Source organism: Hippoglossus stenolepis, chromosome 23 (genome assembly GCF_022539355.2).
Source record: "Hippoglossus stenolepis isolate QCI-W04-F060 chromosome 23, HSTE1.2, whole genome shotgun sequence".
Taxonomy (NCBI): Eukaryota; Metazoa; Chordata; class Actinopteri; order Pleuronectiformes; family Pleuronectidae; genus Hippoglossus; species Hippoglossus stenolepis.
Window position 1 is genome coordinate 13,885,946 of NC_061505.1, and position 20,440 is coordinate 13,906,385.

The window sequence follows — 20,440 nt, forward strand, 5'->3', positions numbered from 1 at the left end:
AGTTCAAACATGCTACTGAATATTTTTAACACTATTAATCATTCAAGTTCAAATCTAAGTTTCTATAATATTACTCACATTATGAGTAACATATAAAAAGACCTACCCAGGGTGACATTGCATGCCTCACGCTTGCTTTGTAGTTGCTGTATGTATGACATAATTAAGATCAACATAATTACACACTTTCTGTTTTATAAGAGCTCTCACAAAGTGCACAGTGGCTGACATAGTACTGGTTATTGGATCATAATAGGTAAGGTAAACGCATGTGAAACCCTTCACTGTGAGACATGATGCCTTCAAATGGGGCCCATGTTTACTGTGCTCATGAGAAAACTAAGGACGCCCTCTCCCCCTGTGAAGCTCACATATATATCGAGATAGAAGATGAAGATGAAAACACATTCCCTCTCCAGAGAAGATGGACCCCATGTTGTATCTTTCACCATCAACCTCAGGAGAAAGATTTCTATTACTTACTTCGGCACTACTTAGGTTCTCGACCTATTGGAAAAACATCAGGAAAGAATGTACATTTTTTCAAGGCGGTCCTGAGAGTCAGTGCAACCACACTTCAACTTCTTCCAGAGATTTGACCCCCTTCTCTTTCCTCTACACGCTATTGCTCTCCTTTCTACCTCTTCCAAGAACACTGAGAAAACAAACACCAGTGTGAAGCTGAAATCTAGTCTCAAACACTTTCCTTTCCAGTGTAACATTAGTCATGTAAATAACTATACAGCTACCGCACTCTACTAACACATCAAAGAGGGAAGGGAAAAAGAACCCACATAAGAGCCGGGACCATGTAAGGACAAAGCCGAGGTCCACATGATTCATTTTAGGAAATCCAACCATGTTGAGCTATGAAACCCTATCTGAACAACTGCTTACACTCCTATGCTTCTTCTTATTACTGAACCCTCACTCAAGTCCTCCTCGATTCTACATTACAGAACAAAAAGAAGTGTATGACGGGACTGATTATAGAGTTATTCCAGTAACGCAAAACACGTCTTCCTCTCAGTCGAGGCTTGAACATGCATTCTTCTGGTAGAATTTCTTCAGATGGTTGGTTGATTGATGGCAGACAACAGCGTTGCCTCAAAACACGCAGCCTCCACGCTCACCCACCCGATGAGGTGCCGGCGAACAAGGGTCGGCCAAAGAAAACGCCGGTTTGTCCGGCAAGAAACTAGGAAAGAAACCTAGCTAAATGTTTTTCTGCAAAGCAATGCAATGTCCTGCATTTGGCGAAATCGAATAACGAGCAAGAGCCCGACCCTGGCACAGTACTTTGAATTTCTGCTGAATCTCTGTTCTTCTGTTTCTGGCCTGGTCATCCAGACATGCGATGAAAAGATTACAGCCATGGTAAGTTAGTAAAATCCCACCTCAGCGTTTTGGCATCAGCTTTTAAATTCATGCGTTACTCCTGTTGGACTTCCTTATTTCATCATCGCACCTGGTGCCTAGGCTTATTCTTACACCATGTCGACATAGAAGCCGTTTTAGCTGCATTTTTCAGTCGTCCATGGACCTCAGCACATGCATCTGACTGACCATATGTAATCTTTTCTAAAGAGGGTGCATAATGACTCACATTTCACTCCCACTATGTGCCTGAATTGGCCCAAAACTGTGTTTTTTGTACTTAAAATATGTTTTCTTTTGTATGTTTTTCTTCTAAAACACAGGTGACCAACAGCTCGATACCGTGCCTGAATGTGTCAGGACAATTTAGTCTCATTAAACACATGCTCTTTTTAGCATGAGGGAAATATGTTGGAAAAACAGAGCTTCTTTATTTTGACATTTGATTCTATTGTTTCTGTACCAACGCTTCTGATAATTCCATTGCATGAGAAAATAGTTATGGGAAACATAACAGCTCACATAGTAACTGTGCCAAACATAGAAACCAGAATCGCTGTTGAATAGGTAACTTCCATCCACGTTAACACTATTTCAACAGCCAGCACAAAGGATACTGCCACTAAATTGAAAAAGATTTGGGTATTTTCCTCCTTGGAACGAATCGGAGAGAGAAGACACGCCGCCAAAGGAAACACATATTGTCAAAGACACAAATTGTGCAGTAAATCCTGAGAGCGAGGCCCAGATTTACAGCCTAATGAGAGGCGAAAAGACGAGTATTAGAGAGAAGATGATGAGGTAATGAGAAAATGGTGATGAGTTTCACATGGCTGCTGAAGTCATACAAGGCAGTACACGCAAGACAGAAGGAGAAGGGCACAGTGAATAATAAAGACCATGCAGCAGCTTTTAAAAAACCCACATAATCACAAGGATGCATCATGGTACTCTAAACAACAAGAGGACTCCAGCTAAGACTGAAAGAACAGGGCTAGATGAGATGAGATCAGTTTGCTTTATTTAAAATGCTAGTTTCTGCTTCGTCATCATTATTTGATGGGAATTGCATATCTCTTTGCACTACACACCCATGATTAATTAAGATACTAAGTAGAAGACATTTGAACCATGCACATGGTGCAGGGACCATTGTTTTTCTAGCTTCAAAACAAACTAGAATTACTGCCCTGTAGTTGCCTCCGCCAGAGGTGGAGCAGCCAAGTGCAGCAGAAAGAGACAGGAAGTGACGTATTAACTCCGCAGCGTTTGTCCGTGTCTGCTACGTGTATGTCCCCGCTTTTTCACGGGGAGATATTTGTTCTCTTTTTGTTTTTTTTTCATTTTTGCATCTGTCGTGTGTCAGAAGTGTCATCAACCCCACAGAATTAGTGAACATTTTTGCGTAACATGACAGTGACCTTGACCTTTGACCTCCAAATTCTAATTACGTCATCCTTGGGTCCAAGGTTGTGCTCAAAGTAATGAAATCCTCTACGTGTGTCCCTGATATGTCACGTTCACAAGAGCATGAGGTCACTGTGACTTTGAGTCAGGAAGGGAATTCCCTGAAGGTGTTGCTGAGCTGTTGCGTTCACAAGACTGATGCCACAAAAATGTCAAAGACGGACAGATTGTCGGACAACCCAAAACCATAATGCCTCAAGCCGCTGACTGTCGCCAGCGTGGAGCCATAGAAAAGTGGTTTTGGACACAGACTAAATGAACTTTAGACCAGATGCTTAGATTTGCTTCGATTATTAAAATAGAGATCCTTTGCCTATTAGATGAACACACACCTTTGTGTGCGTGTGTGTGTGTGTGTGTGTGTGTGTGTGTGTGTGTGTGTGTGTGTGTGTGTGTGTGTGTGTGTGTGTGTGTGTGTGTGTGTGTGTGGTAGGTAGTGGAGACGATGTGACTGTGTCCTGTGTGATGGAGAAGAGAGGAGCCTTGTTCAAGCTCTGCTCTGCTTTCCATTCAGCCTCTTGTTAGAGATGTGGAGCAGCTATTTACTCAGGGATTCCACTTCGTAGATGGTTCCGCATTGGCAGCGGGGACACACCCACACCCACGCACACAGTCGCAGTCATACAACTATATACAAACATCATAAATCGACCAAAAAAAAAAACATGGCAAACAAATACACACTCAAACATATGTTCAAAAAACCCAAGCACACGCTCTGAGGCAAGGTGGGAGTACCACAGCTGCCCTTACAACAGCTGTAATATTCTCAGTACAGTTTTTTTTTCCCATTTCTTATTTAAAACAAAATGTATTTCTTTAAGGGCGCGTCGCTCTCATTATCAGGGTAAATATGGCCTATCAAGGCCCAGAATAGATGACATTTGCATCAAGAGAGAGGAAGGATAAAGTGGGTTAGAATAACAACAGAATGGAAACTTTGCGTGAAACTGACTTTTAGCCTCTCCGTTAGCACGCGGGCCTTGAATAAATAATGACTGGAGAGGGCGTACTAACGCCACACATGCACACATTCACTTACAGTACCGAGCACACACACACACACACACACACACACACACACACACACACACACACACACACACACACACACACGTCGCTTCACTTGGAAAGAAATGCTAAGCCCTGCTTATTAGCATGAAGTGAATTTGCCACAAAGCCACACATGGCAAATATGTTGTGCTGAAAGGGGCTGGAGGGAGTCGAGAGAAACAACAGAGGAGCAGCGGCAGGCCGAGAGAGAAAGAGACAAAGAGATGGAGGACACTTTGTCTTTCTTCCTTCAAACACAGTAGGGAGTTGACTGTAGTTGAACAAGACAGTATGTGTGGGTCTGTGTGTGTTTAAAGCATATGCAAGCCTGGAAAATCTCAGCCAAACTGAAACATACACAAAGGGGCAATGCAGGGCTGACGTATTTTTCTTGGCCGACCCGGAAATAAGCATCACCCTGGTTCCCTCCACTGAAAGCCAATGGGACTTTTCCACTGGCTCTGGATCATTGCAGAAAATAAACTCTGTGTCAAACACATGATACTTACAAGTTCTACAAGATAATCACTAAAAGAAAACCACTTAGCCTGAGAGCAATCTGCACGAGTAAAAAGCCAATGTTAGCCTATAAATAAACCAGTGTCGCCTGACTGGAGCGTCACTACCACTAAGCTGCCAACTGATTTAGTGCTTACCAGTTCCACAAAAGCCTTTACCTCTTGAAGGTTGAATTATGAAAAATAAGCACAAGGCTATAAAGGCGGACTAGTGAGTAAGGTTTTCATGTTTGGTGCCCCGACAAACTCTGTAGTCTAATTTAGCCCTTTGTTATCAATCACCTTTTATTAAGACACTTATGAGATTAGAAAAAATACGAGTGGGCTCTTTACTACGTGGTAGAATAAAACATGAAAACATATTGTGCTTGTTTGAACCCCAGACATTATTTCAGGCATCTAAACCCCCCAAAAACACATCAACTTCAGGACAACAGAACCAAAAGTGCAAAAATCCGTCTATTTCCGGGTTTTGGGGGGGGAATATGTACTGTGAAGTCATTTTCAATACCTCTTAGGGAGCATTTCCAGCATAGAACCTGACCTTTTCGGGACAAGTACACCTCAAGGGGACCAAGGCCCTGTCCTACATTAAGCAAAATGTCCTTTCTGAGGTCCTGGTTAAGTTTACTGGTTGGACATGAATTGGTCATAGTAAGGTTAGGGATAAGGTTTTGCTTAGGCTGTACACAATGAATGGAAGTCAATGCAAATCCTGATAGGGACACTTAAAACACCCTACCCTTGGAAGGTGACACACAATTTCATTTGGCAAACTGTCAGCTGATTTAAACACACTTCTTCACCAGATATCCTTCAGTTAAGGTTAGTTGGGGTCAGCATGTTTCCATTCTTTTCACCTCTTTTTTTCCCCCTTTCTCTCGCCTCTGGTCCCTCCTTCTCTTACTCCCTCTCTCTACCATTGCCACATCTGTTTCTTATATCGTAGGTGAGTGGAAGTCTTCATGGCACACGCCACGTTCCTGGGTCTAATACACTCATCCACATGTGCAAACGTAACCCCATAAAAAAGAGAGAGGTCACAAGGTCACCTGTGTCCCACTGGGACCGACTGCAGCTAGCAATGTTCATTTCATTTTAACATAAAATTCATACTACTACTATCATTATCCCGTGAATGTTCATGTTCCATTGTTGAGCTTCAGGTCTTGAGATAAAACCGGACAAGACACTTTATGTATACATCCTGACAAGAATCAAAAGTGTCTTTGACGGGAAAGAAGATTGCAAAAGCCACATCACAACTGCAAAGCCACAGAACGTCAACACAACTACAATGGAAGTGAGCGACAATGGACGTTTACAGTGAAACGAGCAGCTACTTACTGAGCTTCAAAACTAAAACTTTGATGCTTGTCTATTTGAGATGTTAAGGTAAAAAGGAATCCTTTTTGGCTGCTTCAAGTAGCTGTATGGGAGCATTTTACTACAGATTACAGATAGAATTTAAGTTTGATTTGTATTCTTTTTAGCTTCATTCACTGGGGAGATGTTAATCCTATTTTCCTGGATCTCTGTTATATAGTTCACCTGCTCATCGGCCATGAGTCACTGACCTGAATCATGAAGTGAAGCCCTGTGAGAACAGAATTGTTCATTTGGATTATGCAGTGAAATTGAATGACTGACTCAGTGCAGCAGGAAGTTATATTACACAGTAAATGCGTCACTCAGTCATTTCCTCTCACGGGTCACCTGTGGCTGACCGGGTTCGAAGACTTCCATGATCGAAAGTTTCCCTTTTTGCTTCCTCACCGCTTCTCTTACCTTTTCTTCATTTGAGTGTGGAAAAGTCCACTTTGGACTAAAAAGGAAATTCAGTGGCTTTACTTTTCAGAATTTAACCCAAAGGACAACAATCATTTCATAGAGTAAAGCAATGTTTTCCCTAATGTTTCCTATTCATTATCTCGACTGTGGCGGCCTGTCATATTCTAATTTGTCCTGCCACATTGAACCAATTATTTTTATAATAACATATATAATAACACCTCATAGCCTCAGCTGCAGGTGTGCATGTACCTGCAAGTGGCATGCCGTGCAGTTCTCTCTCCCTCATGTCTTTCACTCTCTAGTCTGTGTGCCTGTCACTCGGAATCTGTTGTGCATGAGAGCCTTGTTCGTGTGCATGCACGTCCACCACCGCTACCGCCAGAAATGGAATGAATTCTGTGGGAAACTCTGCAGAAAAAGTGAAACTAAATTCCTGGATCTGCCCATTTACAGACAGACAGACAAAAATAATTAAAACATAACCTCCTTGGTGGAGGAAATAAAGAAATACCATTGAAAGATTCAAAGGATGAAGTGCAGGAGGGTTAAATACAGAGAAAGGGACGACGTCATGGACAGCTGGGAGCTGCACAGCAGACATGACGGTATGAGCTGGATATGACACAGACTTGTGGTGGGACAACTGGCAGACATTTTAAAGCTTAGAGGTTAAAAGGTCACAAATTAAGAAAAGGATTATCAGAAGACAATGAAAGGAGACAAATCCGACGACTGGAAAGCCTTAGGTAAGGAATACCTGGGATACACCCCCGCATCTCTCACACACACACACACACACACACACACATTTACACACAAACACACACTGAAACCCAGACGAGCCGCTTGTACATTCTGCCTGCAGGCGGGTGTTTTCCTTAATGAACTCTGTGTCCAGATGAGAATCTGTGGCATTTCATTCCTATAAAGTGTTGAGCTGGAAGATTTTCTGACCACAGCATGAATCTGCCTCATCACATTCCAGCCAATCACGGGGCTCGGCCTTCAGACAGACTCAGTTTGTCTTGTTCCACTTCACGTTCGGGTGTGAAGGAATGCAACGGCGATAGGTACGGGCTGGGTTCTGTGTCCATACTGAAATGTGTGTGTGTGTGTGTGTGTGTGTGTGTGTGTGTGTGTGTGTGTGTGTGTGTGTGTGTGTGTGTGTGTGTGTGTGTGTGTGTGTGTGTGTGTGTGTGCGTGTGTGCGCATGTGTTTATAGCTTTGTCCTTCTCAACGTTATTAGGTTTAGACTGCTCTCTCTATGGGGCATTGTGTTTTTTGTCCTGTTGTCTTCCCCTGCAGGCTTTTTCATAAACAGCCTTTATCTGTGATCACACTATGACAACAAGACAGAGCCCGGTCCTATATCCTTCATACAGGAAATGGAATACCCCTGGCACTGAAGCACTGAGTTTTAAAAAGGGTTTAACATTATTATAAATGAATGAACAGCCAAGAATAAGATGACACAATTTAAAAAAAGGCCAAAAGTAGATTGAAATTAAAGGATTGCATACAGGAAAATAGAGAAATCATATACAGTACGTTGTAAAATCTGGAATATTTCCCGAGATTGTGCCTTAAAGCTGCACTAATCAATATTCTTTTATCAAAAATGGATCAAATGAATGTGTAAATTGTAGAAAGGATTCATTTGTGATGAAGCCAAATAATTATAACCTTCTCTGCAGTTCTGGTTTTACAGAAGTTTAGCTTTCAGCAATATCCTTTTTTTTTTTATATATAGTTTTTTAGCGATTAGCTGAGTCCATTATCGATACATTTTTTCATATGAATTTTAATATAACGCTCTACTTCCTCGAGAATCATCATTCAATTGTATAAATGTTTAACATGCGAACTGGCACATACTGTATAATACATTAAACTATATCTATTCATTCAGTCGATACTTAGTCCGCTGCCTCACTACTTGAGCGAACACAAGCTGACAAACATCAACTCAGCGGACGTCCTTTGACCCACTACAGTTCATATATATACAATTTCTGGGAATTGGTGCGTAAAGAGCCTGATTGTTTGTGTACATGATTGTTTTTTGCATCTTCGAAAAACAACATGCAACAGTGATATCTTCATATCGTGCAAAATGCAAAACAGGCAACACAGTGAGGTGAGAGAGCTTCGAACATGACTCACCGGGGAAAAAACTGAAAAACAAACTCCTCTACTGGCAATGGTAAAGGAGACAATCGCCTTTTTTTAGCGGGTTTACCCATATTTTATGTTTTTGTTCTTGTGCAATGTGATTTATTGGCAAAAAGACATTTATAAGTTGTGCACATTTGTCAGAAGCTCTGGGAAAAAGTTAAACAAATAAAAGGCTAATATGGGTCAACATGTAAAAAACACCAGATCCAACATTTCAAATTTTGCAACTGAATGTTGTCTTTGTTGAACCCTCAGTATCTGTTCGACTTTTCGTCTCAAAGAACCAAGCTGTGCTCACGACTTCTAAACGCACAACCAAGAGCTTCTGTTCGGGTCTTGAATTCCACATTGTTTCGTGCATGCTCCCTTGCTCAGTTTACTCCCAGTAAAAAGGGGGCTTCACACTTTGAGTTGTGTGTGTTGAGGGGAAACAGGTGTTGTTTTGGGTGCTGTGAGGCATTCAGGGACCTTATGGTGTGGCTGTTAACAAGTCCAGGCCAGTGGTCTGACCTACATGGATACGTGCAGTACAATTAACGTACCGTAGGCTCACGTGGGGCGGGAGGAGACACAGGAGGTGATAGAAGGTCTAAATGATGCCTCTCCTTCTTCTGACTTTTTATGTTCATTCTTTGTTTCACAGCTGGGGGGGGGGCAACATCTGTTTTTTGCATGCGTGAGTTTGTGCGGACGTATATATGAAAGGTATTCATGGGAGCAGGGCAGACAAATGATGTTGGTGAAAGACTGGTGAGTCCCAGCAGTTTGAAAACAATGTGTGCATAGGTGTGTTGCGTGTGTGTGTGCGTGTGTGTTTGTGTGTGTGTGTGTGTATGTGTGTATGTGTGTGTGTGTGCGTGTGCGTGTGTGCGTGTGTGCGGTGCGTGTAATACCTACAGTGAAATCCCCAAGCAGAAGAACAGCTGTGCATGATGCACAGCAGGAAAAATGTGATGACACAATGTAAATCTAACACCTTCATGGAGCAGTGAGCAGATTCTACACTTCATCCTCCATATGGACTCAAATCTATCCATGAATACAGTCCAGTGACATGAAGGTTTTATTGCTCTGTGTTAGAGGACAGCAGCGGAGGTTCACAAGCGAGGCCCCAGAGCAACAGCACCTCCCGAAGGTCTCTCATTAAATGGCAGTGTCCAAAGACACACGTAAAAAAACAGGTGATCAAATACTTTTATTTGAATAGAGAGCATTAATGCTCCCTGAACAATGCAACTTTTTAGTATAAATTGAAAAATATTGATATAAAGTGTTTTCTAATGATGCTGTGAATATAGTTTTAAAAATTTGAAAGATAGATGTTCAACATTTCAAAATTTAGCAATTAAAAGATAAACATGTCAAGGCCCTCTGGTGGAGAAACTATGTCATAGTAACTTAATTAATTAAAATATAATAATAATCATCATCTTCACAAATTCATCCATAAAATATCATGTTAAAGAGGCCAAAAACATGTTTTTTGAGGCCACCGTGACCTTGACCTATGAGCACCCAAATCTAATCAGATAATCGGTGAGTCCTAAGTAAACATTTGTGCCAAATTTGAGGAGATTCTTTTGAGGCATTCGTAACATTTCATATTCACAAGGCACAAAGGTCACATTGACTTTGTGGCAGATTTAATGAAATTCCCTGTAGGCGTTCCTGACATCACGTTCACAAGAGCATGAGATCACCTTGACCCTCGACTACCAAAATCAAATCAGTTCATCTTCGACTCTAACTGAACGATCCAATTTTGAAGGAATTCCCTCAAGGCATTCTTGAGATATTGTGTTAAAAGAATGGGATGGACGCCGAAGCTTCGAACCATTCAAGTCAACCCTGCGAAATACAGACATGGAAAAAAACTGTTTTAAAACTGTTTTACTTGTCAACAAAAGTTGCAAAGCCGAAGTCGCAAGTCATTAATGGAAAATGACATGTTGATTAAAAAGCTGGATCAATGTTATACACTGATAATTGTTAAGTATGTCATTCATTGTCTCTTATTATTTCAGAATCTTATCAGGTCAAAATTGATGAATGAACATTCCTAGTTTAGAGTCTCAAGTCCAGTTTAGTCTTTATTCTGTCTACTATGGATCTCATCTAAACTACATAGTAATATGATTATTAATAAAAAAGCATGAGCTTATAGAGCACATGTCATCTCAAGGTCATAAAAGCAAGGATCCCTCCAACAAATGGATGAGCTACACTGCGGTTCCAAGACGTCAGAGGTCTTTCTGTTTTTCTGATGAAACTCTAAAGCTCCTCGAAATAGACCGTCTTTGACTCGGCCAAGCATCTGTGAACCATTTAGCAACGTACAACTATCGCTAACGGGATTCGCGTGCCTCGTTCAGACCAACACCGCTCCCTTAAGGTAAGTAAGGTTGAAACTCCATCTGCTGCTCTTTAAACGGATCGACTCTGGACGAAAGCCAAGCCACACCACATCTCCGCCTGTACTTCTGCTTGGATGTGGCTGAGATGCTAACAACCCATCGCTTTCAATCCTCTATCGCCATGTCCTCATCCCTAACATGCAATCGCTACCCTTTGGAGGTGCTCAGGTTTATCGTGTGTGTGTGTGTGTGTGTGTGTGTGTACAAAATAACACAATAACCTACAAACAGATACTTACCAGACTAGGTGGGAATATTACATGGAAGTTCATCTCCAGATGATTCCCTTTTGGAGCTGATCTCTCCAAGGTCAAGTTCAACATAAAAATAAAAATGTTGTCTTCACAAATAGAAGAGACAAACTAAAGCTTACATTGATCGGAAAATGATTCCCCATCATGTGATGTTTGTTAAACATTTCACTAAGACAATAAGAGCGGAACCAATACTGGAGTTATAGGGCTTTAACAAATGATAGCACGTTTAGTTTTGAGCTAAAATGCTACAAGAGCTTGATACCCACTGGAATCAGCACTACAAACAAACACTTTCCCATTGTGAGGGCATTTTGTATTTGCATTTTATACAAATGTATTTGCATTTCACAGAATGCAAATACATTTGTCAGCTGGATAAACTATGTCATGGCGATGCTACATCTACATTACCTCAAAAATACCGTTGGCTTTTCTGCACAACTGATAAAGAAGTGAATGTAAAAAGCACCTGAAAGGCGTCGTGCAGGATTTAGGTGTAACAGAGAGCGCAGAGTTGAAGACAGCAAATGGAGCAAGAGGGACTGGAAGTAATGGGAGTCTGTGGGGAGACGTGTGTTTGACGGACAGAGTGGACGAGAAAGACAGAGAGGAAGAGTGAGACAAAGACTCTCCTGTGTACCAGCCTCACTGAGGTGTGTGGGAAGAGCTCACCACGCACACGACACACACACACCACACACACACACACAACACACACACACACACACACACACACACACCACATCAACAAGCCGCTCATACCCTCTCAGACAGTGACTCACGGCACCAGGGCTTCATCTGTTAATACAATATTCCTTGACACATCCCCTACACACACACACACACACACACACACACACACACACACACACACACACACACACACACACACACACACACACACACACACACACACACACACACACACACACACACACACACACACACACACACACTGGTGAAACCTTCCCTCTATTATTTCTCTAATGCTTTTCTTGTACCTGCCCTGCAGCACTCTGGATGGTATGTGGCATCTTAATGGAGAAGAACTCCCCCCAAAACCTGCTTCACACACTCCACACTAATACACACACACGGACACCTCTGTTACACTTAAGCTGACGTTGACTTAAGACATTCCTCAACACCTGAAGCCAGGACAGTTTATCTTCACACACTGAACGCCTTAACACTCACCTTAATGTGAAACACTCTTCAGCCTGAGAAAAGGCTGTGGATGAATATTTGGATTGCGTACAACAGCATAAGTACAACACACAGACACACAGGTATTATTGTTTAGACTGGATTCAGTGATAACTCTGACTGAATTCAATCCCCAACCCCAGGGTGTAATCCAGTTGGAATTGGAAGATAAAACTAGATTAGAGTAAGCTTGACAAAACCACCACAAAAATCCAATTCACAAGGATATGAAGGATAGAAAAGCAGAAAATGATCACACTGTATAAAATAGAGGCATGAAATGTTAATGTTGTTTTCTAAGCACTCAACAACACATTGTTGTGGACTTACGTACAGTATGTGGTGAACTGTATGCAAATACCACTCAGGGTTTATGGAACTGAACAAAAACTAAAACCCTTTTTGTGACAATAGAAAAAGTGATACACAAAAGTTGGTGTAAAGCTGATCCATCGAAGAAAAATAAATGTTGTTAAGGAAAGAAAATAGTTGACTCTCTTTTTAAGATTAAATTAAATTTTAGAGAAAAATGTCCGATTACGCGACACAACTTTCTGTGTTCAGTCCACCACTTTGGTCCAGATTGAAATGTCTATTGAATGCATTGACATGAATGCTGTACATATATTCTAGTCCTCCTCAGGATTGATTGTTATAACTGAGCATGTGTCATCCTTTTTTTTATTAAAAATTTGTAACACCCTTCCTTGTCCCAGCTTCTTTAATGTGAAGATTTTACACTGAATAAAAAAAAACAAAGAAAAAAATGTCACTAGGTCATTTCAATTCAGCTCCTATCATTTTCAGTGAGTTTAGCATTTGCACCACTCTCTAACAACATAATCAAGCTACTGTTAGCATTCTGTTGAACTAGTTTACACCCATTAGATCTAAGTTGCAATGATGTTTGGAAAATCAAAGCAAACTCAAACTAAACTTGACATATTGTCCCGTAAGCCATTTAAGATTGCCGTGATGCTAGTGTGAGAAATTGTTAATGTCAAAAAACTGCAACACATGACCCTCTTCAGTCTCCTTTTCCCAAAACATCATTGGATATTACACAAATCACAGAAATAACCTCTTCTGGATTCAAGTGACCGGTGGCATGTCTGCTCCTCAGTGATCTCACCACTCAGTTATCCCAAGTCTCCTCCCTTTTCTTGGACCTCCTGCACAGCTAAGAGTCGGTCCCTTGATGTTCATACGAGAACATGAACACACGCGGTGACTCAGCAGCACCTTCTAACCCTGTAACACAATTCCCCGTCTCTCTAATCACTTTTGGTGTTTCTGTCCTGTTGAAACAGTGCAGGATCACAGTGAGGGGCAAGTGCCAACACGGTCCAAACATACTCACCCCCAAAAAAAATCTGTTCAACAGATGATCAAGTTACAAGGACGCACTTTGTCTTGGTCTTTTTACACACGCTTTTCATTCTCTCGTCCCTCTCGCTTTCAGGTTCTCGTTCGATCATGTTTTAGTTGTCTGAGGAAATGAATACAGCTGTCAGTGTGTGTGTGTGTGTGTGTGTGTGTGTGTGTGTGTGTGTGTGTGTATCTGTGTGCGTGCGTGCGTGCATGCATGCGTGCGTGTGTGTGTATGTGGGGGTAACACTGTCAAATAATGTGTTCACATGCATGAATGTGTTTGTGTTTTTTAAAGGCATTCTAAAAGGGGGAGTTTTGCAGTTGTGATGAGAGGAGGTGAAGAGTTAGCAATGATAACACACACACACACTCACACACACACACACACACACACACACACACACAGCATAAACATCCTGATCCCTTTCCAGCACCAAAACACAGCCGTCCTGACTCAGAGAGCCACTCACGTCGAAGTGTCACTGAGATGCTCCGATAACAGAAAGGTTACGAGCTCCGCTGACAACCTGTTGTTTCAGTCCAGCGGCAAACTTCCACTGAACTTCCTTCCTAACGTCTGTCAACAGTCAGGACAGACAACCTTAGTCCAAAAAAATAAGTCAGTACTGTAACATGACAACAGAACAAAACATTTGGTAAAGTGTTCATAATATCATGTTGAAATCCATATAAATGCTTCCAAAAACCTGGTGAGTTGTCCTTGAGTTGAGATTTTGAAGTGAAACTAGCATTTTTTATATTAATTCTGCCCAAACAAGTTATCATCAAGGGATTGTTTTGTTTTGTTTTGTTTGGCCTTACTGAGTGACGAGGTCATATCGTTTTCAGCCGACACTGAATTGCAAAAGGGATACAACTACAAACCGTCATTTACACATTTGTGCACAAATTACATCAGAATGGTACCGGGCAGAAGCAACACTATCCATCCAACTGAAAATAAATGTACAGTAGAGGGTAGAGAATGAAGCTCACTTTTCACACACTGAAAATCCAAATTGAAATCATTAGGTAGGCGTTTCTTTTTCTGTTGATTTAAATTAAACTGTAGTGTTTCACTCCACTAACTTCTGAGCTGACCAACAAAAATACAGTCCGACTTCTTGACAAATAATGTTTCTTTCCCTATTGTAACGAAACTCCAGAAACCCCCCCTGACAGAAGGACGAGTGAGAGGTGAAGAAAGGCAGAGATGGTTTGCTCAACTTGTATTGACAGAGAGACTGAACTCTCCAAGCACATTCGATTTCCAGCCGCAGATGCCGGCCGTGTTCCGACTTGAAGTTCAGCACCTGAGCTCCTCAACGCAGACATCGCAATCATGCATTTTGTCTCCGTCTCCTCACAAGCACTGACAGGCAGAGAGTCTGCGATCAGGGCACGGAGTCAAAAAACAGAAAGCTACCCGACCTCTTGCTGTGCTCATCTGCTAAATTATACCGCATACACTCATTCCTTCAGTCAGTCATCCATTCAACAGAGGAGGGGGTTGAACAAATGCTTTGGTGACAGTAGGACTGGCAAGTAAACGTTAATGATCCGTACGTAGGCAAATGGGCAAAAAAAAACAAAGACTCTGTTTACACCTGGCATTAAAATGTGTTTCATATCCAGATCATATCTACATCTGATTTTAACCAGATAACATTTACACCTCATATTAAAGGGGGGGGTAAATTATTCTAATCCAATTTACATTTTATGAAATTGTGCTTATATGTACATTCTGTGTGTGCGCTTGAAAAAAATCAGGTTTCAATACACAGCCCAGGCTCAAACAGAACAACACATTTACTTTCAAGTGTAAATGTGGTCTGATGAATCCAGAAAAATCACAAAGCAAAATATGTATACTCTGCATATGTCTGCATCGACTGAAATATCTCCACTACACTACTGTCGTTTGCAGAATGTCACATACTGCTTAGGCTTCAGGCTCTACCATCTTGAAATAATGTTGTAGACTTTACTGGTAGAAACTATTGGACAAAGATTACATGCACACACACACACACACACACACACACACACACACACACACACACACACACACACACACACACACACACACACACACACACACACACACACACACACACACACACACTACACATCAAATATTTCCATCTCCTTTATGAATTGTGAAGATGCGGCCAGATTCCTTACCTGCAGGCAAACACCTGGACCCAGGCATGGTGGAGAGAGAAGAAGGGATATTGACTGGGGACAGACTGGAGATGTTGGCCTAAAGCGAAGCACAGTGGGAGACGAATGCTGAGGAGGGAGGGGGTAGACAGAGTTAGACAAAAGGAGAGGAACAAAAGGAAGCACTAGAAGAGGGAAATTGCAAAGCATGGAGTGGAAGAACTGAGCTTGGAAACGGTATTTCGCATTGGAACAGGGAGTATGCTCCATTATCTGAGGGAGACAGGACAGAATAATCTAATATGGCTGTCTGATTCACTCTCCAACATTTTAGGTTGCCACCCGCCGTCAGGCCGAACGAAGAAGAAGGAGAAGCTATCAAATATCAAGGTAGTAAGAGATACAGTAAATGGCGGTAATGCACCTTGATGAAGAGGCACCAAAGAGATGGTGAGGAGGGAGAGGACCAGAGAAACTCAGCGAAGAGTCAAAATAGACATGCTCAGTCGTAGCAGATATGTAACTTATAGGATATGTACTACAACACCAGAGTGTGACAGCATGGCTAACACATGCTGCATGATCAAATCTTAATTACAATATTAAGTGAAGACTATTTGGGTTGTGTATCAAACCTCATGTGGCACTCACACACACACACACACACAGGCCCCAGATGTCCAGTGGTGATGATGTCATCAGCGGGACAACAGTATTGACTAGGTTTGGATAATGGAACCAGCTGCTCAGAAACCTCAGTGCTCGTGTTCTACTCAAAGCCAAAGTGTATGAACTGGAATAAATACATAGATCTGAAACGTTTGCTAATACACTGTGGGAAGTAATTTATGACCATCCTCATACATTACATCTGTACAACATCAGGAGAATAGAGCCCATCTCATTCATTACATTACATATCATTTAGCTGACGCTTTTTCCAAAGCGACTTACAATTAGTGCATTCGACCATGAGGGTACAAACCCAGAACACATACTCACTTCTCTCCCTAAGCAATACCCGAGGTCAGGTTATAGATAAAGGGCCAACTAGCAGCACATTGTAGTGTCTACACTCCAACTTTCATATTTAACTCAGATGCTCCAGACAGAGAGGCACCAACTTCAGCTCTCACCAACTTCAACTCTCACCAACTTCAACCCTTTTGCGTATTTCACCAGGGGCAAGACGTAAGGACACAATGTGATTTAGGAATGCATACTTTGGGCTTAACTATCCAATAGGATGTGAACACCTACATGTAACATAGAGAGTGACAGCAATTCTAACCTTTCATGGATGTGCTGTTGGAATGGGAGACCCAAGTAGAGGAAGATATATACGGATGCTGTGGGAGACATCTTCAGACTTGGGGGGTGACAATTGCTCAAGTTACTCTGTTGAAGTTTGTATATTGTTTCACCTTCTGGTCTCCTTGATGCATCAAGTCTACATTCAAACCTTCTGCATAAGACATCAGCTGCTGCCTGAGTTCTCCTTTCACCAGCTTCCAGAAAACTTCCATGACAAATTGGCGTCACGAACAGGATCTCTACACATCTAAGACGTGGTAAGTACACATTATATTTTTGTTCTGGCCATGTTTGTTTGACGAGATTGTAAAAAACTGTGTATTCCTTTTCAATTGGCCTGAAAACAAATATATTGAAATTTAAAACATCAAAGACCCAATCAGAAGGGTCAGGAATTTCGGTGTCTATTCAACAGTCAAAACAAATAGAACTCAATACATGCAAAGAAAATACAGATGTTGTAATTGATTAAATAAAGCTGGTGACAGTTGGTTACAGAGCAAAGTGTGTGGTTGTGAAGAAAAGAGATGCAGGTCATGTGTTTCTGACCCCCGCAGAGCCATAAGAAGGGCGGTTTTGTTTTCTGCACAGTTATAGTTATACAGAATTAAAAAAAAAAAACTTCAAGTAGACAGCAGATAGGAAGTTGATCGTACACTGTCATTGCGCTTGTCAACCATGATGTCAACAGCAACCTGGGAGTTTTGTTTTTTACATTCGCACTCACTGAACGACACAATGCATGGACGATGATTCAAACATCACGCAACTACGTGGTTTACTGGAATTGCAGCGTCCAAAGCAACAATAAACAACAGTGCAATCCAACATTTTTTTGGCGTGACCTGAAAAAATATTTGTGATAACTAATAAAATAAAGATCATAGGCAGGAAGTTGTTGTATAGTGAAAGTTAATGTCACATTTCTGGCTAGAAATGTTATCAAAATGTATTGTAATGCATTTTAATGCAATGTAACTATGTTGAAATATTACATTTTTATCTGAAAATACAAGGAATGTCAGCCATTTTTCACTTTCGCAGACGGAAACTCGAGAGTCCCGTGATGTGAGACGACCACGTTTTGCCCTGTGGGCCAACGTAGCTATTACACATTTTGAGATGAGACTCTCAGACCTACATCCTTTCGACAAGGCAAACGGATGTAAACACTGTGTCTGCCTGCCATTGTCCATTGTCAATAACAACGGACTGTGGTAAGTTGGCGAGGTCTTCCAAGCAACAGGGGAAATACAGAGCCCCAGGCGCACGAGTACACACGTGCGCACATGCTTGTACAACAAAAGATTAAAAGTAAAAGACAATGGGCTGTAAAAGTACAAAGAGTTCTTGGAATTCAGAGTCAGGACAGAGCCAGGTCAGCTGAGGTAAATGGTGTAGTTAGATCAGGACACATCTTTCATATTTCTGAAAGCAAAATGGTTTTGTAGAAAAAAAGCTTAAATTAAATTATTAAAGTAAGTTGCAGAAATAATGGAAATAATGCTTAGGCACTGGTACCCAAGCTCAGGTACTGTAATGGCATAACCCAACCCAAGTAATCTTTTTAGTAGCACATCTGGAGGATTCTACTGCCGAGGTGGGTCATGAAGAAGAAATAAACGAGTGCTTTTGAAGGGATATCAAACACATTAGACTCAATCGGAAAATTGTCTTTTTCACAAGACGTGCATCGTACATGTAAGTATTCACATTACTTTCATGTCCTTCCACACTGAAGACTGTTGGGTCTGTCATCATTTCCAACATCAGTTAAAAGCACCAACTTTAAACACAGAGAGAAACCATGTGAATCAAGATCTAAAAACATGACTAATTCCTAATAATTACAAGTCACTTCCAGTGCCAGTTGATTTGTTCATCCTATTATCAGATATATAATTGTTCTTAATCCCATTCGTTTTGTGTCCGCTTGCTCTATTGTATTTGATTAATTGGATTTGGCCCACATCACCAGGCTGTTGGAACGCCCTCCTCCATCCACAGTCTGCTGCGTTAAATTGGGACTGGAGGGGTGGGGGTTTGCCAGATTAGCTGATGTCTTTGGCTCCGTATCATAAATGTTGCTACACCTTAATAAAATAACTGTCAAACCGATTAACACATTTATCCGTTTAGATTACGCTTTTAGATGATGCTTTGGGTGATTTTACTGCTTTATTTTCCAAGAGTGTTGAAACACACCCCAATTAAATGAATCATCTGTTGAAACAGCCTTGTCCTCTCAGTAAAGACCTTGGGGGCTCTTCTCTGGAGGTCACAGCGCAGGGAGCTGACAGAGATCCAGGCTCCCAGCTGGTCTCCCACCCCCCTCCCCACTTTTCTCCTCCCTCATCCCAGCATCAGCAGCCCTGCAGCCTCCAGCCCAGGGCATCCCATAGTCTCAGTCTGCCAATAAATCACTCCTCCTCCTCCTCCTCCTCCTCCTCCTCCTCCTCAACCACATGGTCCTTTGTACCCTTTGCAGTCCCATTCACAACACTCAATCTTCTGTATTTTACACTGAATTATCCTTGTAAACGATTATTATACTAACAATATGAGCCCTGCATATACACCATCCTTTACATATCATAAAATATCACTAAAAGAAGTAGGTGTTATACTAACTGAGTTATCAGGCAGATAAATATACTATAGTAACATGACTGAAAAGGCTGAAAATACTACAATGGCAGTAAATAAATACCATTAAGGACCACAAGCTCACTTTTCAAGTCAAAAATCAGGCTAAGTGCAATCTTTAACAATTTTATAGAGCTGTTAATGAGACTAATAAACACAAAGTTGACTATAAACCACTATAATTGCTATCTCATGTGTTCAAACAATGATTTAATGTCAGCACCTAGTCAGCAAGACACGCCTTTACTGTGCTTTTTTTAAATTTGGCCATGGAATGAACCGCAGCTCAGAGAGAAACAGAGCTGCGGGCAAAGAGAAGCAGAGCAGCGGGCAGAGAGTCCCAGAGCAGCGGGCAGAGAGTCCCAGAGCGGCGGGCAGAGAGTCCCAGAGCAGCGGGCAGCATCTTACCTTTGTCGCTCCTCTCCGGCTCCATGTTCTACATTGATGATGACAATAGAATCAGGGCGGAGGCGCGTGCTCAAACCCGAGCCCGCCCCGCCCCCTCCACCGGCAGTGACTGACTGACAGCAGGAGCGGCCAATCGGAGGCCACACAGGAGGAGGTGTGTCTTGTTTTGGCTCTTGACACCTGCTCAAATTGTTTTAGATCGTAGTGACTGTTCCGAACCAACCTGCCTGTTTGTAATGTTCTCCTGTTCCGTGTTAATGCTCCAGAGCTACTT

General features: G+C 41.8%; 1 protein-coding gene across 1 annotated transcript in view; it reads right to left on the reverse strand.

The window, feature by feature from the left end:
* Nucleotides 1-20,193, reverse strand: part of afap1 (actin filament associated protein 1) — a 96,182-nt gene extending 75,989 nt beyond the window's left edge. Inside the window, exon 1 of the mRNA XM_035148195.2 lies at nt 20,167-20,193. Coding sequence (XP_035004086.2) covers nt 20,167-20,191 — 25 coding nt within the window. The 5' untranslated portion in view covers nt 20,192-20,193. The remainder of the gene's footprint in view (nt 1-20,166) is intronic.
* Between the last annotated feature and the right edge of the window lie 247 nt (nt 20,194-20,440).